General features: G+C 40.3%; 2 protein-coding genes across 11 annotated transcripts in view; one reads left to right on the top strand and one right to left on the bottom strand.

The window, feature by feature from the left end:
• The window catches only part of LOC113830641 (tripartite motif-containing protein 30A), a 28,693-nt gene extending 4,487 nt beyond the window's left edge, over positions 1-24,206 (bottom strand). For 8 of the 10 annotated variants that reach the window (XR_004769113.1, XM_027407904.2, XM_035442321.1 and 5 more), the window contains exons 1-5: positions 24,024-24,206; positions 19,297-19,390; positions 17,945-18,428; positions 3,194-3,289; positions 2,408-2,638 (exon numbers count right to left, since the gene is read on the bottom strand). Coding sequence is in view for 9 of the 10 variants with exons in the window: in XM_027407904.2 (XP_027263705.1) it covers positions 2,408-2,638; positions 3,194-3,289; positions 17,945-18,364 (747 nt within the window). In the remaining variant the exon portion in view is untranslated. The remainder of the gene's footprint in view (positions 1-2,407; positions 2,639-3,193; positions 3,290-17,944; positions 18,429-19,296; positions 19,391-24,023) is intronic. The other 2 variants (XM_027407905.2, XM_027407906.2) reach the window with 2 other exon arrangements.
• Positions 10,086-11,171, top strand: LOC103163165 (DNA polymerase epsilon 4, accessory subunit). Its single transcript, XM_027407911.2, is given in 2 exon segments — positions 10,086-10,415; positions 10,418-11,171. Coding segments are annotated over 2 exon segments (357 nt in total). The 5' UTR covers positions 10,086-10,234; the 3' UTR covers positions 10,594-11,171.
• Positions 24,207-24,685: the final 479 nt, after the last annotated feature.

Here is a 24,685-nt window from a genome sequence, read left to right as displayed (position 1 = left end):
GGTGCTGCTACTGTGTCCAGAAGACACTGTTGTCCTTGTAGACCTTCATCACCTCTGGCTCCTACACTCTTTCTGCCCCTTCTTCTGCAATGATCCCTGGGCCTTTAAATTAGAGGTGGAGTATATATATTCCATTTTAATATTTATTTAATGTATGAGTATTCTATCTTCATGTATGACTTCATGCCAGAAGAGAGCATCAGATCCCATTATAGATGGTGTTGAGCTACAACATGGTATGTGGTTGCTGCGAATTGAACTCAGAACCTGTGGAATAGCAGCCAGTGATCTTAACCACTGAGCCAGCTCTCCAACCCAATATGATTTCATTTAGAACTTGACATTCTGAAGTCTGTTACTCTCTCCAACTTGGCCAGTTGTGGGTTTCACTATGTAACCCTTTTGGCCTGGAACTCAGTACATAGACCAGGCTAGTCTTAAACACTTGTAGTTTCATTTGTTTCTGCATTCCAGCTGCTAGGATTAAAGAGTGAGGCAATACACCTGGCTGTAGGTTGGGAAACTTCTATTTCATTTCCATTGTTGTATGCTTCTCATGTTTTTGTTTCCATGTGTGAGAAGCTCTCAAGTACTGGGATCGTGGGTAGTAGATGCTTGGCTACATATGACTTTATTTTTATTTAATGTAAATCAACAAAATAGATCCCATAGTAAAAAGAATTATGGAGAGAAGTAATTGTGCAAGTTATAGGTGAATTCTGATGCTCAAACTTGTCCTCATAGAGACATCTGTATGGTCATGTCCACTGAGTCATTATCACAGTAGATAAAAATAGAATCCACCAAGAACTAATCAACAGATAAATTGATAAAAATGATATGATAAGCATATATGTGGTGATGATATATTGTTTATGATTACCAAAGCTTTCCTGAGGATTCAGAAAGCAAAGTTAGCTGCAAACTGTAGAGATCAGGCAGTGGTGATACACACCTTTAATCCCAGCAGCTATAGAGCTAGGGGTGGTGGTATAAATATTTAATCCCAGGACCTCAGATTAAGAGGTAGACAGATCTCTGTTCAAGGCCTCATGGACTACACAAAATTATTCCAGTCCTAAAATAGCTGACACAAAGGTGATCTCAGCACATGGGATCACACACTTTTAATCCCAGCACTAGGTAGGTAGAAACAGGAGTAATATGGCTGGGAGGAGAAAGGAATATAAGGAGGAGGAGACAAGATCTGAGAGCTTTTTGGCCCTGAGAATTCATGGAGACAGGATTGCCATTTCAGCTGGGTAAAGGTAACATCTCCTGGCTTGGCTGCTTTGATTCTCTGATCTTCAGCTTGAAGCTTAAACCCCAATATCAGTTTCTGGATCCTTTATTTTTCAAATTACACATATATGTTAAAATATGGGACATTCAAAGAAGGAAGTATTGCCATTTGTGGTAACATGGCTGAACTCAAAAAATTTATGTTATATTAAACCAACTGGGCACAGGAAGAGTCAACACTAAGTAATTATTTAAATATATGTCATGTATAAAAACTGATCTCACAAAGTAATGATTAGAATTTGTGACAACAAGGGCTAGAGGCAGAGGATGATGGGCAGATTCTTTGGTCAAGAGATATAATTTCAGTCTTGTAGAGTATGGTAGCTGTAGTTAGTAACTATGTGAACTGGCTTAGTTTAGCCATATATGTATAATTCCATCTAATATAGGTGATAAATGAGTATTCTCAATAATAATTAAAACAACACAATGGCAACCAATAAAGGGAGTATTAAAAGTTCCTAGAACTACCAAGGTCTATAGCATTGACAATTGAAACACAAGAAACAAATTCCTACAGAGATATTGATCACCAGGATATGCCCTTGGTTTAAATTACTTAAAAATGTGATAGAGATAAAATACAACACAAACTTTTACATGTAAGGATAAAAGAAGACACTATTCATCTCAGCAACTCAAACATGGAAGCAGGGCAAACTTTCTGAGATCTTGGATGGTAATTTCCCTCACACTGACCACACCACTGGAATCAGAGGCAGTGGGGGTGAAAGTCTCCAAATATCCAAAGGGAGAAACAGTGTCTACTATTTTCAAATTCAGGTGAAGTGACTAGTGACAGCTGAAAATGTGCTTCACACATGCTCAGCATTATAGCAGGGTAGTAACTACCCATGATGTAACACATCTTCTCTACAAGGTTCAGCTTCTGTACTGTACTTGATAAGCTAAAAATAATGCAATTTCCTCTGCCATCCATGCATGCAATGACTCCCCAGCCTCTGAAACTGGCTCAGGAAACAGTTCAGGAAGGCACAGAGAGCCATACTGTCATTTACAGGGAGATCACAGCCACACAGAGGGAGGGAAGTGGCTTCCAGGTCTCCTGACTCTCAGATGCTGGAGTATCCTGCAGTCTTACCTGCAGCATTTCCATGGTTGAGCAGTCCAACTGATGCTCCACATCTGAGATGAGGTCTCTCACTGCCTCCCTCTGCTTCATCAGCTCATTTTGAGACTCTGCCAGGCTGTTCATAACATCTTCCTTCTCTTGCATCAGCTTCTGCTTCTCACTCTTCTCCTTGAAGTCCAGGAATTCCTGAAGTCCTTTAAATGCCATCTGAACATTTTCTACATCACTCTGTATTTGGTTCTTGATGAATAAGAAAAGGGAGAGGAATTCACTGTCCTGATGGTACTGGAGGACAGAAAACCACTGTTGTGATGGGGACTTCTCACAGGGAACTGAGCTTGGGAAAGGAAGGGAGTCTAAGGGAAGCATGTGTCTCCTTTCAGTGTCTGTTCATGACATTCCAAAACAAAGATCTTAGGTCACCAAAGCAGGATGCCTGGGTGTGGCTCAGTGTTAACACAGCTGTTCCTGCCTGCAATACTCCTCATTCAACCTCTGAAGCCCTCAGTTAGCCTAACGGCAAGAACAGAACTGTGACTATTTCCAATCATCTTCCCTAACAATCATAGTTCTAGAAAACACCACATAATAAGACCCAGGACTCAGTGCCCATTCTCACTGGGTCCCTCCATGGTGTCAGATCCTCACACAGCCAGACTCATTTGTGATGCACTCACTGTGCAGCCCCAGCTCCACATCAACTAACTACCAGGGAATGAAGACTCAGGGAGCTTCTTGACCAGGTCCCACCCAGGCATCATGCTAACTCCCTTAGGAGTTTGGGTCCACACTTGCCTCCCAGAAAGTTCTCTCCTTTTGCAGGTCATCTTCCCATTCATCACATATTTTCTCATTTGCCATCTGCATCTCCAGAGCAGCCTGGAGCTTCTCCTGTGGGAAAGGAATTGTAGCAGAATCAAGCTGTGTGCTTAGTAGGACTGCTGCTCCTAACCAAAGGCCAAGAAACCTTTCTGGAAAGACAAAAAGCCTAAGAACTCCTTTCAAAAATCTTATGCCATGATTTATGCACATAAAGTATGTAAATCTTCAGTTTCCAGTTCAATCAATTCTTTTTCTTGTTTTTAAATTTATTTTTATTTTTATTGAGCTATACATTGTCACCATTCCCCTTCCCCTCTCCCCTTCCGCCCTACAACCTATTCCCCATGCTCCAAATTTACTCAGTAGGTTTATGTCTAGTATACACTTATGTTCAAAGCTACCTCCCACTTTCTCTTCTTTTTAGGTTCAATGTGGTTGGTTTTATGTTGAGGTCTTTGATTCACTTTGACTTGAGTTTTGTGCATGGCAATAGATATGGATCTATTTGCATTCTTCTGCATGTTGACATTCAGGTATGCCAGCTTTCTTTTTTTCCATTTTATATTTTTAGCTTCTTTGTCAAACACCGGCTATTCATGGGTGTGTGAATTAATATCCAGATCTTCGATTCAGTTCCATTGGTCCACCTGTCTGTTTTCACGCCAACACCAAGCTGTTTTCATTACTGTAGCTCTATAGTAGAGTTTGAAATCAGAGTTGGTGATGCCTCCAGAAGTTCCTTTGTACAGGGTTATACAGAATTTTTTGGCTATTCTGGGTTTTCTGTCTTCCCATATGAAGTTGACTATTATCCTTTCAAGCTCAGTGAAAAATTGTGCTGGGATTTTGAATGGTATTAGATTGAATCTGTAGACTGCTTTTGATAGAATTGTCAAAATAGATAGATAGCTTTTTTACTGTATTAATCCTACATATCCAAAAGCATGAGAGACCATTTTCTGATGTCTTCTTAAATTTTTTTCTTCAAAGACTTTAAGTTCTTGTCATACAGGTCTTTCACTTGTTTGGTTAGAGTTACCTCAAGATATTTTATATGATTTGTGGCTGTTGTAAAGGGTGATGTTTCTCTGATTTCTTTCTCAGCCCATTTATCATCTGTATATAGGAGGGCTACTAATTTTGAGTTGTTGTTGTTGTTGTTAATCTTGTATCCTGCTACATTACTGAAGGTGTGTATCAGTTGTACAGGTTCCCTGGTAGATTTTTTTGGGGGGGGGGTCACTTAAGTATACTATCATACCATCACCAAATACTGAAAGTTTGACTTTTCTAGTTTATATCCCTTTGATCTCCTTTTGTTGTCTTATTGCTCTAGCTAAAACTTGGAGTACAATATTGAATAGATATAAAGAGAGTGGACAGCCTTGTCTTGTTCCTGATTTCAATGGGATTGCATTGAGTTTCTCTCCATTTAGTTTGATGTAGGCTGTTTGCTTACTGTATATGGCCTTTATTATGTTTATGTATGTTTTTTGTATCCCTGATCTGTCCAATACATTTATCATGAAGGGGTGTTGAAATTTTTGAAGGCTTTTTCAGCATCTAATGTGTGTTTTTTTTTCTTTCAGTTTGTTTATATGGTGGATTACATTGATGAAATTACTTATGTTGAACCATTTCTGCATCTCTGAGATGAAGCCTACCTACTTGGTCATGGTGAATAATTTTTTATGTGTTCTTGGATTTGGTTTGTCAGAATTTTATTGAATTTTTTGAGTCAATGTTCATGGAGAAGATTGGGCTGTAATTCTCTATCTCAGTTGTGTCTTTGTGTGGTTCAGGTATCAGGGCAACTGTAGCCTCATAAAAAGTTTTGCAACGTTCATTCTATTTCTATTGTGTGGAAAATTTTGATGAGTATTGGTATTAGGTCTTCTTTGAAATTCTGGTAGAATTCTGTGCGGAAACTATCTGAGCCTGGGCTTTTTTGGTTGGGAGACTTTTGATGACTGTTTATATTTCCATAGGGGTTATAGGTCTATTTAATGTGTTTATCTGGTCTTGATTTAATTTTGGTATGTGGTACTTGTCCAGGAAATTTTCCATTTCCTTTAAATTTTCCAATTTAGTAGAGTACAGGTTTTTGAAATGATGATTCACTGGATTTCCTCAGTGTCTATTTTTATATCCCCCTTTTTATTTCTGATTTTGTAAATGTGGATAGTCTAGCTCTGCCTTTTGGTTAGTTTGGATGAAGGTTTTGCTATCTTGTTGATTTTCTTGAAGAACAAATTCCTTGTCTCATTGATTCTTTGTACTGTTTTCTTTGTTTCTATTTTATTGATTTCAGCCCTCAATTTAATTCTTTTCAGACATCTACTTCTCCTGTGAGGGTTTGATTCATTTGTCTAGAGCTTTCAGTTATTCTATTCATTTGTTAATGTGGGATTTCCCTAGCTTCTTCATGTAAGCATTCAGTGCTATGATCTTTCCTCTAATCACTGCTTTCATTATGTTCTGTAAGTTTGGTATTTTGTGCTGTCATTTTCAATGAATTTTAGGAAGTCTTTTATTTCTTCCTTGACCCAGTGGTGATTCAGTTGAGCATTGTTCAATTTCCATAAGTTTAAGGGCTTTATGCAGTTAGTGTTGTTGTTGAATTCCAACTTTTAAGCCTTGGTGGTCTGATAAGATACAGGGGGTTCTTTCAATTTTTTAATATCTTTTAAGGTTTGCTTTGTTACCAAGTATGTGATCAATTTAAGAGAAAGTTCCATGAGGTCATGGGAAAAAGGAATATTCCTTTGTGTTTGGGTGGAATGGCCCACTTGAGTCATAATATCTGCTACTTCTTTTATTTCTCTGTTAGGATTCTGTCTGGCAGACCTGTCCAGGGGTGACAGTGGGGTCCCCACTATTAGTTTGTGGTGCTTGATGTTTGATTTAAGCTTTAGTACTGTATCTTTTACAAATAAGAGTGTCCTCTTATTTAGGGCATAGATGTTCAGGACTGAAATTTATCTTGATGGATTTTTCCTGTGATGAATATGAAAAGCTCTTCTTCACATTTTTATTGATTTTAGTTTGAAGTGTGTTTTGTTCGATATTAAGATAGCTATACCAGCTTGCTTCTTGGGTCCATTTGATTGGAAAAGTCTTTTCCCAACCCTTTACTCTGAGGTAATATCTGTCTTTGTAGTTGAGGTATGTTTCTCATATGCAACAGAAGGATGGATTCTTTTTCATATCCAATCTGTTAGCTCATCCATTGAGACCATTGATATTAAGGGATAATAATGGCCAATGATTAATATTTCCTGTTATTTTAAGGTGTGTTTTTTTCTTAGTGATGGCATTGTATGTGCATTTCTCTTCATAGGAAAGAGATAATCCCAGAAGGTGTGAGATTATCTACTGACTGTGTTTTTGTGGATGTAGCTAAATTCCTTGGGTTTTAGTTTTCCTTCTAGTATTTTCTGTAGGGATGGATTTATGGATAGATATTATTTAAATCCAGTTTTGTGGTGGAATATCTTGATTCCTCCCTAGGTGGTGATTGAAAGCTTTGCTGGATATAGTAATCTGAACTGGCATCGAGGGTCTCTTAGTATCAGCATAACACCTGACCAGGACCTTCTGGCTTTCATTGTTTCCATTGAGAATTGGGACCTGCATTTATATGTTACTTGGTCTTTTTCCCTTGCAACTCTTAATATTCTTTCTTTATTCTCTACGTTTAGTGTTTTGATTATTTTGTGTTGACGGGACTTTTTATTTTGGTGTTCTATCATCTTCTTGTACTTTCATAGGTATGTCCTTTAGGTTGGGAAAGTTTTCTTCTATGATTTTGTTAAATATATTTTCTGTGCCTTTGAACTGGACTTCTTCTTCTATCCCATTTCATGGTGTCCCAGATTTTCTGGATATTTTGTGCTAAGAATTTGTTTGGCTCTAGGATGTCCTAGCCTGGGTACTGCAGGCAGGTCGAATTTTCCCTAGCAGACTAAGCAACTGTGAGTGTGCTGATATCGATGAGCTACTACTGCCCCCACTCAGGAAAGAGGTGAGTGTGGGCCCCTGTCTCAGGCCCGATTTCTACTTGACCACTCTGGGATCTCCTGGCCTGGGGACTGCAGGCAGGTGGACTCACCCTCAAGCGAACAAAGAAACCGGGAGTCTGCTCACAGCACTGTGCTAGTCCAGTTCCCACCCACTGAGACAGGGAGTACCTCAGACCCACCTGCACCCCCTGTGAGACCCATCTGAGTATTGGACCTGCTTACACCCACCAGAAGAGAAATTTAGACCCATACCCACCAGGAGAGGAAGAGACCCCCAACTGCACCCACTGGAAGAAGGGATGGGAAGAAGACAATATGAGAGCACATTCAACAACAGAAAAACCAATATGATGCCACCAGAGTCTAGGGACTCTACACCAGCAAGACCTGAACATCCCAACACAGATGAAGCAGAAGAGAACGACCTTAAAAACAACTTCATGAAGATGATAGAGACCCTAAAAAGGAAATGAGAAAATCCTTTAAAGAAATGAAGAAAAGACAAACCAAAAATTGCTAGAAACAATTCAAACAGTGCAAGGTTTGAAAGCTGAAATAGAGACAATAAAAATAAAACACAATCTGAGGGAATGCTGGAATTAGAAAAGATGGGTAAATGACCAGGAACTATAGATGCAAGCATAACCAACAGACTACAAGAGATGGAAGAGAGAATCTCAGGCATTGAAGATACACCAAGAAAAATAGATTCATCGACCAAAGAAAATCTTAAGTCCAACAAATCCCTAACACAAAATATCCAGGAAAGATGGCAAACCATGAAAAGGCCAAACCTAAGAATAATAGGTATAGAAAAAGGTGAAAAAACCAACTCAAAAGTGCAGTAAACATATTCAACAAAATCATAGAAGAAAACTTACCCAACCTAAAGAAAGGCATGCCAATGAAAATACAACAAGCCTACAGAACACCAAATAGAGTAGACCACAAAAAAGTCCCCTCATGACTTTGAGAGCCCATCCCACGTGAAGGGATGCACTCTTGGCCTGGACACATGGGGGAGGGCCTAGGCCAGCCCAGGATGATGCGGTGGACTTTGGGGAGCTCCATCAAGGGCGCTACCCTGCCTGGGGAGTGGAGGGTGAATGTGGTGGAGGGCAGGTGGGGGTTTGGGGAAAGGGTTGGGGGGAGGGGAGGGAGAAGGGATTGACATGTGCAGCAAGCTTGTTCCGAATTTGAACTAATAAAAATTTTTTAAAAGTCCCCTCATCACATAATAATCAAAACACCAAACATACAGAATACACAAGGATTATTAAGAGCAATGAAGGAAAAAGGCCAAGTAACATATAAAGGCAAACCTATTAGAATTGCACCTGACTTCACCATGGAAACTGAAAGCCAGAAGGTCCTGGATAGATATTCTACAAACTCTAAGAGAGCACGGATGCCAGCCAAGACTACTATATCCAGCAAAGCTTTCAATCACTTTATATGGAGAAAACAAGATATTCCATGACAAAACCAAATTTAAACAACACATAGCCACTAATACAGCCCTATAGAAAACACTGGAAGGAAAACTCCAACCTAAGGAAGTTAATAACACTCACAAAAATGTAAGCAATAGATAATCCCCCTTTAACAGAAGTCAAAAGCAAAAGCAGGGTAAATCCACACACAATACTGCCAACAACAACAAATCCAAAATGAACAAGAATTAACAATCAATTGTCCTTAATTTCCCTCAATCTTAATGGTCTTAACTTGCCTATAAAAAGACACAAGCTATCAGAATGGATGCAAAGACAGAATTCATTCTTCTGCAGCATACAAGAAACACACCTCGAATTCAAAGGCAGACATTACCTCAGAGTAAAGGGTTGGGATAAGATTTGCCAATCAAATGGACACAAGAAACAAGCTGGTGTAGCTATCCTACTATCTAACAAATTAGACTTCAAACTAAAATCAATCAAAAGAGATGAAAAAGTTAATTTCGTATTCATCACAGGAAAAATTCATCAGGAGGAAGTCTCAATTCTGAACATCTATGCCCCAAATACAAAGGCGCCCACATTTGTAAAAGAAACATTTCTAAAACTCAAATCACACATAAGACCTCACACAGTTATAGGGGGAGACTTCAACACTACACTCTCACCACTAGACAGGATCACCAAACAGAAACTTAACAAAGAAACAAAGGAACTAACAGAAGTTATGACCCAATTGGGTTTAACAGACATCTATAGAACATTGCATCCACACACAGAAGAATATACCTTCTTCTCAGTATATTCTCAGAGAAGGTCATGGGACCTTCTCTAAAATCAACTACATACTGAATAACATAGCAAACCTCAACAGGTACAAAAAAAATTGGAATAACCTCCTGTATCTTATCAGACCAAGATGCTTTAAAGTTAGAATTCAGCAACAACACAAATTGCAGAAACCCTACAAACTCATGGAAATTGAACAATGCGCAATTGCACCATTCCTAGATAAAGGAAGAAATAAAGAAAGAAATTAAACACTTTGTATAATTCAACAAAAATGAAGACACAACATACCCAAACTTACGGAACATTTTGAAAGCAGTGCTAAGAGGAAAGTTCATAGCACTAAGTGCTCACATGAAGAAACTGGAGAATAGTCACACTAGATAATTAACACCACAATTGAAAGCTCTAGACAAAAAGAAGAAAACTCACCCAGAATAGTAAACACCAGGAAATAATCAAACTGAGGGCTGAAATCAATAAAGTAGAAACAAAGAAAACAATACAAAGAATCAGTGTAACAAAGAGTTGGTTCTTGGAGAAAATCAACAAGATAGACAAATCTTTATCCAAACAAAAACAAAAGGCAGACAGAGAACATGTAAATTAACATAATCAGAAATGAAAAGGAGAACATAATAATGGAACATAACTTAGGAAATCCAGAGAATCATCAGGTCATACTTTGAAAATCTATAAACCAGGGAAAGGGGCTGGCGATCGCACACAGCACATTCAGGGTGGGGATGGCAGCAGCACTGGCAGCTGTTGCAGGGAGCGGGATGCCCAGAAAGGAGGAGGCTCCCTGAGGGGAGGTAGCAGCTATGCATACCCAAACCCCAACGAGTTCACTCGGGGCTCTCCAGGCTGCCTCTGGCGAAAGAGTAAAGGCTTTGGTGAAGGCAGACCCTGAAGTAAACTCAGGTGATAGGAAGCCATCTTTATCCTGGCGCAGACCGCCGAGCTGTTCGTGGAAACGATTGCAAAAGTTGCCTACTGCTGTGCTCAACAAGGAAAGAGGAAAACCCTCCAGAGGAGAGATTTGGATAATGCAATAGAAGCCGTGGGTGAATTTGCTTTTCTAGAAGGGCCTTGGATTGATTGAGGAGCTGAATGATTTTGTGAGCCTTTGCTGCATCCTTCATCATTCCCTGTGCAAGCCTCAGCATTGGAGAGAGTCTGTGTGTGTACAAATCTTCTTGTTCTACTTTACCCACGCTACAAGACAAGAAATCTCTGATACATTCTCCACAAAGGCTTCCATTATTCGAGACTGTCTTCCAGTTCAGGCCTGGATGTAGCTGATGCTGCTTGGGGCAGAGATGAAAGGACTGTTCTGCATAAGTGGCTCAGTGATGGAGGAAGACCAGGATAAAGGTCTTTGGTCAGCTTCATTCCTGTTTTACAGTTTTGCCTTTGCTCTTGCCCTGTGACTGGAGAAACAAGCAAACAGACACAGACTTCCCTCATCTTCTACCAACCATCCTGAATCAGCCTTTTTTATTAACTTTGTTCTTTCTCAGTATGTCATTGGAAAGTGGGTCTATAATTTATGTGATACCACTTCTCCTTAGGGGTCAAATCAATGTGGTCCTCACAGTTTCATTGAAGTATAATTCATGTGTCACAAACAATTTAAACTAAATCTCAGTGCTTTTATGAATATTCATAGATATATATAGCAAGATTATAAACATTTTCCTGTCAACAGGTTCACATGAGTATTTTCTGTATGACAAAATTTAGATAATGTTATTTAAATTTTATCTATGCTATGGAATGTATTTGTACTCTTTTATTTAAGTTGTGAAATATACATAATATAAAGTTTCCCATTTTAACTGGGGGGAAAAAAAGAAAACCTTTACTCCACAAAATTCAAAAATAAATTTAAAGGATATGGACAATTTTCTGTATGAATACCGTTTAGCAAAATTATATCAAGAACAGATAAGCAATTTAAACAGACCTATAACCCCTAAGGAAATAAAAGCAGTCATCAAAAGTCTCCCAACCAAAAAAGCCCAGGGCCAGATGGTTTCAGTGCAGAATTTTACCAGAAATTCAAGGAACAGCTAATACCAATTCTCCTCAAAGTATTCCACACAATAGAAGCAGAAGGGTCATTGCCAAACTCTTTTTACAAGGCTTCAATAATCTTGATACCCATGCCAAACAAAGACACAACTAAGAAAGAGAACTACAGACCAATATCGCTCATGAACATTGATGCAAAAATACTCAATAAAATACTGGCAAATTGAATCCATGATCACAGCAGAAAAATCATTCAACTTCATCAAGTAGGCTTCATCCCAAGGATGCAGGGATGGTTCAACATATGAAAATCTATCAATGTAATCCAACATATAAACAAACTGCAAAAGAAAAGCCATATGAACATCTCACTAGATGATGAAAAAACCTTTGACAAAATCCAACACCCCTTCATGATAAAGGTCCTGGAGAGATCAGGGATAACAGGAACATACCTGAACATAATAAAAGCAATATACAGTAAACAAACAGCCAAAATTAAAATAAATGGAGAGAAACTCAACCCAGTTCCTCTAAACTCAGGAACAAGACAAAGCTGTCCACTCTCTCCATACATTTTCAATATTGCACTTGAAATTCCAGCTAGAACAATAAGACAACAAACAGAGATGAAGGGGATACAAATTGGAAAGGAAGAAATCAAACTTTCACTATTTGCAAATGATATGATAGTTTACATAAGTGACCCGAAAAGCTCTACCAAAGAACTCCTACAGCTGATAATAACCTTTAGCAAAGTGGCAGGATACAAAATTAACTCAAAAAAAAAAAAAACTCTACTATATACAGACAAAAAATGGGCTGAGAAAGAAATCAGAAAAAAATAACACTTTACAAGAGCCACAAACAACATAAAATATCTTGGGGTAACTCTAACTAAACAGATGAAAGACCTGTATGACAAGAACTTTGAGTCATTAAAAAGAAGTTAAAGAAGATACCAGAAAATGGAAAGATATCCCATGCTCTTGGATAGGTAGGATCAACAGAGTAATAATGGCAATCTTGCCAAAAGCAATCTACAGATGCAATGCAATACCCATCAAAATACTTACACAGTTCTTCACAGGCCTTGAAAGGACAATTCTCAACTTTATATGGAAAAACAAAAAGATCCAGGATAGCCAAAACAACCCTGTAGAATAAAGTACTTTCTGGAGGCATCACCATCCCTGACTTGAAGCTATACTACAGAACTATAGTAATGAAAACAACTTGATATTGGCATAAAAACACACAGGTAGAACAACAGAATCTAATTGAAGATGCTGATACTGATCCACACACCTATGAACACCTGATCTTTGACAAAGAAGCTAAAACTATACAATGGGAAAAAAAGCATTTTCAACAAATGGTGCTGGCATAACTAGACACTGGCATATAGATGATTGCAGATAGATCCATATCTGTCAGCATGCACAAAACTTAAGTCCAAATGGATCAAAGACCTCAACATAAATCTGGTCACACTGAACCTCTTAGAAGAGAAAGTGGAAAGAACCCTTAAACAAATTTGTACAGGAGACCGCTTCTTGAACATAACATCAGTAGCACAGACACTGAGATTGACAATTGATAAATGGGACCTCCTGATACTGAGAAGTTTCTGAAGTAAGGCAAAGGATGCAGTCAGCAAGACATTATGACAGCCCACAAAATGGGAAAAAATATTCACCAACCCCACATCTGACAGAGGGCTGATTTCTAAAATATACAAAGAACTCAGGAAGCTATTCTCGAAAACACCAAACAATCCAATTAAAAAATGGGGTACAGAACTAAATAGACAATTCTCAATAGAGGAATCTAAAATGGCTGAAAGACACTCAGAAAGTGCTCAACATCCTTAGCCATCAGGGAACTGCCAATCAAAACAACTCTGAGATACCATCTCACTCCTGTCAGAATGGCTAAAATAAAAAACACCAAAGACAATTTATGCTGGAGAGGATGTGGAGAAAGGGGAACATTTCCCCACTGCTGGTGGGAGTGCCAACTTGTACAGCCACTTTGGAAATCAGTATGGAGAGTCCTCAGGAAAATGGGAATCGGTCTACCACAAGATCCAGCAATTCCACTCCTAGGCATATACCCAAAAGATGCACATTCATCCAATAAGGACATCTGTTCAAAGATGTTCATAGCAGCTTTATTTGTAATAGCCAGAACCTGGAAGCAACCTAGATGCCCCTCAACTGAAGAATGGATGAAGAAAATGTGGTACATTTACACAATGGAGTACTACTCAGTGGAAAAAAGCAATGGAATCTTGAAATTCGAAGGCAAATAAATAGCACTAGAAGAAACAATCCAGAGTGAGGTAACCCAGTCACAAAAAGACACATGGTATGTACCACTCATATATGGATTTTAGACATGGAGCATGGGATTGCCAGCCTACAATCCCACTGCCAGAGAGTCTGGGAAACAGGGAAGATCTTAAGAAAGACATGCATGGTACCCCAGAGAAGGAGAATTTTATAGGATTTGCTGAGCAAACTGAGAGCATGGGGGGAGGGGAGAGGGAGATGGGAGTAAGACTGGGGGAAAAGAGGAGGGGAGAGGAGGACATAGGGGAGTAGGAAGGTTGAGTCAGGGGAAGAATAGAGGAGAGCAAGATAAGAGACATCATAATACAGAGAGACATTATAGGTTTAAAGAGAAATCTGGCACTAGGGAGATTTCCAGACATCTACAAGGATGACACCAACTGGCAATCTAAGCAATAATGGAGAGGCTATCTTAAATTCCCTTCCTCGATAATGAGATTGATAACTGCCTTATATGCATTCCTAGAGCCTTCATCCAGTGGTTGATGGAAGCAGAGGCAGAAACCCACAGCTAAACACTGAACTGAACCCCTGGAAGCTAGTTGCAGAGAAGAAGTGATGAGCAAAGGGGTAGAGACCAGGCTGGTGAAAACCACAGAAACAGCTGACTTGAACAAGGGGTAGCTCAGGAACCACAGACTGATGGCTGAGAGGCCAGAATAGGACTGATACACACCCCCTGAACATGGGTGTCACTGAGGAGGCCTCGGCAATATATGGGGCCTCGGGGAGTAGACCAGTATTAATCCCTGGCACACAAATGGACTTTGGGAGACCATTCCCCATGGAGGGATGCTCTCTCATGCTGGACACATTGGGGAGGGCTTAGTCCTGGGATAATCTGACAGACTTTGGAGATCCCCTATGGAGGACCTCACCCTCCCTCAGGAGCAGAGAGGGGATTGAGTGGGGGCTTACAAATAGATAGATAGATAGATAGATAGATAGATAGATAGATAGACAGACAGATAGATAGATAGATAGATTAATAAATAAATAAAATAGAAATGATTCTACCAAGAAAAAAAGAAAGAAATCAGAGAAACATCACCGTTTAAAGAGCCTCCCCCCAAAATGCATAAAATATCTTGGGGTAACTCTAACCAAACAGGTGAAAGGCCTGTATAACAAGAACTTTGAGTCTTCAAAGAAAGAAATTAAAGAAGATACCAGAAAATGGAAAGATCTCCCATGTTCTTGGATAGGTAGGATAACATAGTAAAAATGGCAATCTTGCCAAACGCAATCTACAGATTCAAATCCCCATCAAAATCCCAGCATAATTCTTCACAGACCTTGAAAGAACAATAATATTCAACTATATATAGAAAAAAATTATCAGGATAGCCATAACAACCCTGTACAATAAACGAACCTCTGGAGGCATCACCATCCCTGACTTCAAGCTCTATTATAGAGCTATAGTCCTAAAAACAGTTGGTATTGGCACAAAAATAGACAAGTAGACCAATGGAATGGAATTGAAAACCCTGATATAGACCCACACCTACAAACACCTGATTTTTGACAAAGAAGCTAAAGTTATGCAATGGAAAAAAACAAAAGCATCTTCAACAAATGGTGCTGGCATAACTGGATGCTGGTGTGTGGAAGAACTGCCGATAGATCCAAGTCTATCACCATGTACAAAATTTAAGTCCAAATGGATCAAAGACCTCAACATAAATCCAGCTACACTGAACCTATTAGAAGACAAAATGGGAAGTATCCTTGAATGAATTGGTACAGGAGACTGCTTCCTGAACATTACAACAGTAGCACAGACACTGAGATCAACAATTGATAAATGGGACCTCCTGAAACTGAGAAGCTTCTGTAAGGCAAAGGACACAGTTAGCAAGACAAAATGGCAGCCCACAGACTAGGAAAAGATATTCACCAACCCCACATCTGACAGAGGGCTGATCTCCAAAATATACAAAGAACTCAAGAAGCTAGTCTCCAAAACACCAAACAATCCAATTAAAAAGTGGGGTACAGAACTAAATAGACAATTCTCAATAGAGGAATCTAAAATGGCTGAAAGACACATAAGAAAGTGTTCAACATCCTTAGCCATCAGGGAAATGCAAATCAAAACAACTCTGAGATACCATTTTAATCCTATAAGAATGGCTAAAATCAAAAACACCAATGACAGTTTATGCTGGAGAGGATGAGGAGAAAGGGAAACATTTCCCCACTCTGGTGGGAGTTCAAACTTGCACAGCCACTTTGGAAATCAGTATGGTGACTCCTCAAGAAAATGGGAATCAATCTACCACAAGATGCACCAATTCCACTCTTAAGCATATACCCATAAGAAGAATATCCATACAAAAAGGAAATCTGTTCAACGATGATCATAGCAGCACTATTTGTAATAGCCAGAAATGGGAAGCAGCCTAGATGCCCCTCAACTGAAGAATGGATAGAGAAAATGTGGTACATTTACACAATGGAGTACTACTCAGTGGGGGAGGGGTGAAACCAAAAACAATGGAATCTTGAAATTTGCAGGAAAATGGATGGAACTAGAAGAAACCATTCTGAGTGAGGTAACCCAATCACAAAAAGAAAAACATGATATGTACTCACTTAGATGTGGATTTTAGACATAGACCAAAGGATTACCATCCTACAATCCACACTGCCAGAGAAGCTAGTAAACAAGGAGGACCCTAAGAGAGGCATACATTGTCCCCTGGAGAAGCAGAAAGGGTCAAGATCTCCTGAGCAAATTGGGAGCATGGGAAGAGGGGGGAGGGAGCTAGGAGAATGAGAAGGGGAGAAGAGGAGGGATGCAGAGGACATAAGAGAGCAGAGAAGGTTGAGTCAGGGGAAGAATAGCAGATAACAAGAATGGGAATACCATAATAGAGGGAGACAATTTAGGTTTACAGAGAAATCAGGCACTAGGGAAATGTCTGGAGATCTACAAAGATGATACCAGCTAACAATCTAAGCAACAAAGGAGAGGCTACCTTAAATGTCATCCCCTAATAATGAGATTGATGACTGACTTATATGCCACCCAATAGCCCTCATCCAGAAGCTGGTGGAAGTAGAAGCAGACACCCACAACTAGTCACTGAACTAAACTGGAATCCAGTTGCAGAGAAGGACGAGTGGAGAGCAAAGGGGTCCAGACCAGGCTGGTGAAACCCACAGAAACAGTGACTTGAACATAGGTTTGCTCTTGGTCCCCAGAATGATAGCTGGGAAACCAGCATAGGACAGATCCAGACCCCATGAATGTGGGTGTCAGTGAGGCGACCTCAGAAATCCATGGGGCCTCCTGTAGTAGATCAGTACTTATCCCTAGCATAGGTGTGGACTTTGGGAGCCCATTCCACATAGAGTGATATTCCCTGAGCCAAGACACACAGGTGTGGGCCTAGGCCCTATCACAAAGGATATAACAGACCCTCAAGACCCCCTATGGAAGGCCTCACCATCCCTGGGGAACAGAAAGGTTATGTGATAGGTAGTGTTTTAGTTGGGGGGTGGTAGGGGAGGAGGGAAGAGAAGGAACTGGGATTGACATGTAAAACAATCTTGTTTCTTATTTAAATAAAAAATGGGGGGGGAGATCCAGCAATTCCACTCTTAAGGCATATACTCAAAAGATGCACATTCATACAACATAGGATATCTGTTCAACTATGTGGTACATTTACACAACAGAGTACTACTCAGTGTTGATAGTCACGACTGGATTTTAGGTAATATGAATGAATCTGACATGAGCATTGAAAGAAGATAAATACGGAATACATGAGATGTTCTTCTGCTCTTGGCTTTTCTTGGCCATTGACTCAAATTCACAAGGACAGTTCCATTAAAATTTTTTTCTAACCTAGTACTTGTAGTACAGAAGATTCTCATATAATTGAGTGGAATAAATCACCATGTCTTTTTAGGACTCTAAATATAAGGAAAAAATGGAATGATATATCAACCCTTAAGTCTATGATGTCCAGGTAATTGATCTGTCACAACAAATAGACAATTCCCAACTGTTACTGTCTTCTGCTCTGTGTCCCACACCCTCCCACTTCTTACCTTGTACTCATGGGCCACCTCTTCAATGAGAGCTGTTTGGTGACCACGGTGATCCTGAGATCTCTCACAAAGCCAGCAGATGGCCACCATGTCCTTCTCACAGAAGAGCTGAAGTTTCTCTCCATGTTGTGCACAGACATTGACATTCTGCTCCTCCTCTGGGTTGGACTTGAACCCCAGTAGACTCTCCACTATGTTGGCCACATGCCGATTAGGTCTCAGATGCCCAAACAGGTAAGTAACTCCACACACAGGGCAGATGCCCTCCTCTTCTTTGCCTTTGATGGATTCATAGTTCAGTGTGATGCAGGCTCGGCAAAAGCTGTGACCACAATCTGTACTCACAGGTTCCACCATGAGGTCCAGGCAGATAGAACAGGTCACCTCCTCCTTGATTATCTCCAGAACTGATGAGGCCATTGTTGCTGTGATTCTGTTTCTGCCTGGTCTGACTCCTGACACTTCTACTCATGTACCTGTGTGACTGGGATGAGGAAAAGCAGGACAAGTAAGAAAGGGAAAATGATCATGGACACTGTGCAGAGAAGAATGAATGGCCCTTGGTGATAAGCTAAAAAACAAAGGAGAGAAATATGGAAAGAAGTTTAGTGACATAGCCATGGGAGCATTTTGTCACACATTCAAGTGCTCTACTATATTTGGTCCCAAATGACAAATTTCAGATGCAGAATTATTATTTACTTTTACTGAGGAGCAGAAAGGAAGTGTTTCCCTCCAACAGTCTTGTGTAACCTACCTTCTATCCTTCCCTTTCTTTCCCAGGACAACATCACATCTTCAGTGTTAAAAGCATCAAGCTACTCATATTTCCACCACTGTACTTCCTCCTTCATCAGCACCAGTCAGTATGACTGTCTCTGATCCTCTCCTTACAAGACTCTGACCTGAAAGAGCTGGTGCTGCCCTGGAGTCCCATCTCCTGAGACTCATAGGCAATGATTTCTCTTACTGCCTTTTAAGAAATGACAACAAATGTGTTTGTACACAAGGTTAAGTCAAGTCCTGCACTAGATATATAAAGATGACCAGTTACAAGGTTCACTTGTCTTTAATACACTGAAAGGGAATGAAAACCATCCCTTTAGAGTCTTCGTTTGGAGGCCTTTGTTCTACCCCATAAGTTCACCAAAGGAAAAAGAGATGACAGCCAGAAGAGAATTGATAGCCAGAACATTGAATATGTGGAATTATGCCTCCAACCGCTGCGGGTTCTGAGCAAAATGTATATGTAAACGTTGAGAATTTATCTTGGTCTAGAAATTAGGCAAAGAATTGATGGAAGACTCCATGAATGAATACCAGCAAAATAATGAGTTCAAAACCAATGGCACCTGTAACTCAAGTTCCAGTAAATCTCACTCTCTCTTGTTGCCTCTGACGGCACTGTATCCATATGCAGCAGAGATATACATACAGGCAAAATACCTGTAGACATAAAATGAAAAGAAATGAGTCAATAAATTTAATAAAAGAAAAAGAACTATTATACTTATAAAACCATCAAAACCAAGAATGAATGAATGATTGGGAAAAGTAATTACTGTAAGATGAAATACCTGCACACAAAAACTATAAAAGTACTGAAAGACATCAAAGATGATACAGTTATATATAAAGATACCTGTAGTCATGGATTTGCATATTGTTAAAATGTCTATACTAGGGGCTAGACAGATGGTTCATAGGTTTAGAGCACTGGTTGCTCTTCTAGAGGACCTCTGTTCTGTTCTCAGCACCCACAAGATGAGTCAGAACTGTCTGTAACTCCAATTCCAGGGTATCAGACACCCTCTTCTGGCATCTGTGGGCACCAACCATTCAAGTGGTGCACAGACATATATCCAGGTCACACACCAATACACATAAAATAACACTAAAACAAAATAAATAAATGAATCAAAAAAGGGTCATTTATAAAGAATGGGCTCAGTGCTTATTGCTCTTGCAGATAATGCTAGGTCAGTTGCCAGCACCCACACAAAGCATCTCACAGCTGCCTATAACTCTAGCTTCAGGGAATCCACCAGCTCTAACCACCCCAACAATACTTCCAAATGTGTATACACACAGGCGACTCACAAATACACAACTGAAAACAAAATGAAACTATGTTTGCTTGTGTTTTTCTTTTTTCTTTTAAAACCAATAGTGTTTGGTTTTTACCCTAGGTCTCTGGGATACCTACTGTCTACTTCTCGGTCACCCTTGCAGTGTCAGGTATGGGTTTCTTCTGGTGGAGTGGGCCTAAGTCAAATCTAACATTGGTTGGCTACTGTCACAAGTTCTGTGCCACCATTGCCCTAGCAGAGTTTGCAGGCAGGACAGACTGTAGGTAAAGGTTTTGTGACTTGGTTGGTGTTTGCACTTCTTTTGGTCACCTGCAGAGAACCTGCCTGCACCAAAGAGGCTAGAATGTAGGAGTGAAGGCTCCTGTAGGCACCAGCTGAAGTTCTTCATGGTTAATGAATTTTGTGGCTGTTGTCCTAGGCAATGAGATTCTACTGTCAGATTCTAGAGGGCAATCATTTGTTTGTCAACAGCCTGGGTTATTTGGGGATTTCCATGTGACTGCCTTGGTCAACAATTCAATGAATACAACCAAGTCCCACCACTGGAAGTTTGTTTGGTGACAAGAGATTGGGAGTTGCAACTCCATATCCCCCATTAATCAGAAATCTCATTAGGGTTGCTTTAATATTAGGATTGCTTTAATATATCTTAAGCAGTTACTGTTGGGATCTCTAGCTCAGGGCCCCATTCAATGCTCAAGTCTCACTCCTCCCATTACAAACCCTATCTTTAGTGCCCCTCCCCTGGAGCTGCTGTATCCCCATACTCAGCCCCATAGAAAGCCCAACAAGGGTCAACCCCTCCCTCAGGGCTGCTCAAGGCCATACCTATAGGCTATTTAAGACCTGGTCCTCAGACCTGCCACATGCTTTCCCTCCTGCCTTCCTGAGAGTCACTAGAGTGTTGCTTTGCCCTATTTATTAAACCTGAATTGTTAATTTGGCTTGATTGGCTTATTGCATCGGTGGTGGAGGATACCCAATAACCAGGCATCCAATACTTAGTTTCCATTGCACTAGGTTGATATAACATCCTTCAAATGGTCCCCATTCCAGAAGAATGAATCTTAAAAAAAAAAAAAAAGACAACAAGGAAGGATAACTAGGTTTTTTTCAATTAAAACAATAAAGCTGCAGACAGCTTGTTTCTTTTGTGAATGGAGTATGTGATAGCTAAGGAAAACCCATTCTAAATTCCTAAAAGAGAAGCTCCTGGCAACTCTCACTCCTTGATAACATTGCCCAAATTGTAAAAGTACTATGATGTAATTAACTGCTTCTGGATTTTGTGGCCACTTTCTGCTGTGTAGCATGTTGTGTGAGAGAGCTCCTCACAGGTGAGGGAGTACAAGCAGTTTCTCACTCAGATACACATTGTACACAAAGGAGACAATTGTGCTGCCACCTAAAAAACTCCTCCTCCAGCTTCTTCTGTGTGACTAGCCTTTGAATTGTCTTTAAAACTGTTGAAAGCCTAGTAGCAGTAATTAATAAACTTATTTAATTATAATTTAAGTTGAGTCTGTTGTCTTTTCCTGGTGGATTTAAACTCTGTAACAAGTAAAACTCTTTCTTTTTTGTATTGATTCATTTATTTATTTTTGTTTTGTTTTTACATAGTGACCCCAATTTTCCCTCCCTCCTCTCCTCACAGTCCTACCCCCAACCTCTCTCCTCCCACCCCCCCTCCAGTTCTCTTCAGAAAAAAAGGCAGGACTCCCATGGGTACCAACCAGCATGGCATATCAAGTTATGGGTGAAACTGTTTCTTTAAGGTTGATGAAACTTCAAAGTATTGATGTCATAAGAGAAATGGAAATTTTTCCAAATAGACTGGGCAAAGAAATTGTTCCAGGGTTCCTTAACTAAGTAATGTTATCTGGAACAATGTAATGTGTGCTCCCTAGATGATGGCAAATCTGAAAACTGGACAAATCTAATGTGAGTATTGTATTGTCTCTTAATAGATGGCTGTAAAGATAGTCAATGCTAAGTTCAGAAGAGAGGTATCCACAACTGACTAAAACCAGGAGAGAGTAAAGGGAAAGAGGATGGGCTCCTGACAATCCTGAAAGTCAACCGGGACACAGGAGACCTGTCCTGTGTCCTCTAGTGACTACATTGCGTTGGGTGAAACTGGGATTCCCTGCTCCCTATCCTACCTTTCATGACTCTCAAGATGTTCCTAAGAGCAAACATCTATCAGTCTTTAGACCATTAAATCCATCTGGAGTATTTCTGATCCTTGAAAGGTAGAAAAGTCCTGGGGCTTCAGTGTCCACCTGTAAACCCAGTGTCAGGTGACATGTCAGGGGCCATGAGAGTTATAGCAGGAGTCAACTAGTGTTCAAGAGGGATGATTATCTGATGGAGGTTAATCCTGTTCAGACAAGATCTGCAGGACCATGGACTCTGAAAGCCATTGTTCACTTTTGCTAAAGCAGCTTGGTGTCCCCCAATACCTGCACTGTTGTGTGTAATCTCATGTGTATATGTAATCTCATGATTGTAACTCAAACTTATGAGCACATATATCTGTGGATAGTCAGGCAGATGACTTTTCATTTAGCTATACCATTTTGATATATAGAACATATACTGGTACATACTTCATAACTGGATCTATTTGTCCCACAAGGGCTATGGACATTGAAAAGTCTGCCTTGTTCTTTTGCTTAGTGGGTCACTTACCGCACTCTCTTCGACCTCCGGTGAGAAATTTTGTCATGCAGTCAATGACCTTGGTTGCCACAGTCTAATCTCTGCTCCAATCCCTGAGATAGACTCAGAAGCCAGCTCCCTACAATAATCTTCTATTTATCAGGACATTTAGTCAGGATAGGAGTCCCTCATATGGGTCACATTCAGGACTTTCAAGATAGGGGTGGCACATCCAAGCTTGATTCTTTATCTGTTCTTATGACCCAGAAAAATATAGGTCCTGTAACCTTGCTATTGCCAGAGAATTCTGATAGTGTCTGTATGTGTATATAAACTGGAAACTTTGGAGGATCACAGAACAGTAAAGAAACAAGTCATTTTGCACTTAGATTTTTTTTCCTAACTCTTGCACCTGCTCTCAGTTTTCTCTCTGAAGTCTGAGAGGTCTGAGGGCCTGGTAACCAAAATACCTCCATGTTGACAAAGGGCAGTTACATGAGGTTAGCTTGGGCTATGTCTTGTCATGCCCCAGTGAAACAGAAAAGCTGTGACTTCTAAAGAATGTGCTCTCCCAGTGTTCTCACGCATACTCTCTCTTTCTTTCCCTGTCATCTCTGTCTCTTTCCTTGGGATATTATCCTGGGCCTAGTGCAAACTTGAAAGTACCACCCCCACCACACTAACTGCACCCCAATAAGCAACACCCTTTGGGCATTTTTTTCTTTAGACATGGTCTTATTGTGTCCCCAAGCATGTCTTGGACTTTGGATCTCTCTGCATCAGCTGTCTTTGTAGTTGGAATTACTAGTCTGGGCTGAATTTCATTTAGGCATGACAGACATGGACCAAGGGAAAGCTAGGCAAATGCAATGACTTTTAAGTAATATTAGTAATTCTCCACAGACTTGAGCTGTTTGATAGTACAAGTAAACGTTTAAGAGGCTGCAGAAGGTTTGGGACTTATGACCACAGAGACAGAAGCAAAGGAAATGAATTCATAGAATCATGGGTAAATACACCATTACACAGAGAGACCTTAAACTCTGTTTTCATACACCACTCTAACTTTACTCTGTCAGTGGGGATGGGAGGCATGGATAAAGAGCAGTATCTGTCTAGGAAAAAGGAAATTCTTTGTAAATCCCAAAATTAAATATTAGGAAAGAACAGAGTGCTCTCCATCTACCGAAATACCCAGACCTCTGTGGATCTTGAAATCTGGCTTCCTCAAGGTCATGACTCCATTTGGCTCCTCAACCTTAGAGCAACCAGCAGAAAGCCAGCAGTCCCTCCTTCCCTGCCCCTTCTCAGTTTCAAATTAAACTCACCAGAGCAAAGAGTGTTTTCTTCTAAAGTCTTCCAAACTTTGTTCCAAAGTCTTCCAAAATTTGTTCTCACATCTTCAGACATCAACCAAGAGATCCTGACTCTGTGGAGAGGAGAAAATGGAGGGCAGCACACTAGAGTGGAAGAGTCCTCAGGACACCCAGGAGGAAATGAAACTCAAAGCTTTGAGGGCTGGAGCAATGAGAAACTGCAGAGCTCCCAGCCAATGGGGTGCAACCACGTCATATCTTGAGATTCTTACACCAGAGGGAGCCAGTTGCCTTGGGTCAGCAATGCCATTCCAGGAGCTTGGGACATTTTTCAGTGCCACAGGAACTTGGTATGTCATCTGTTCGAGTTCATGTCACAATCACCCTAAAAGATCCTGACCCTCAGGAAAGCTGTGCCTAATAGCAAGAAAGCCTTCTCTGTGGACTTTCTTGTACCTGAGCGCATGGCTGGGTCTGGATTTGGGTAGCAGGTGTGGCCGAAAGGGAAAGAAAAACAAGATAAGGGACAGAGAACTGCAGTGTTCTGAAGGCAGAGTTTAAATGAGTTCACCAGACCCAAGATAAATGTTAAATAGGTGTTTTATTGGGGAAGCACTTATGCATATATGAGTAAATAACTGCCATGGACTTCCTGCTCCAGAAGATATAGTCTC

Source organism: Cricetulus griseus, chromosome 3 (genome assembly GCF_003668045.3).
Source record: "Cricetulus griseus strain 17A/GY chromosome 3, alternate assembly CriGri-PICRH-1.0, whole genome shotgun sequence".
Taxonomy (NCBI): Eukaryota; Metazoa; Chordata; class Mammalia; order Rodentia; family Cricetidae; genus Cricetulus; species Cricetulus griseus.
This window is presented reverse-complemented; position numbering and strand designations above follow the sequence as displayed.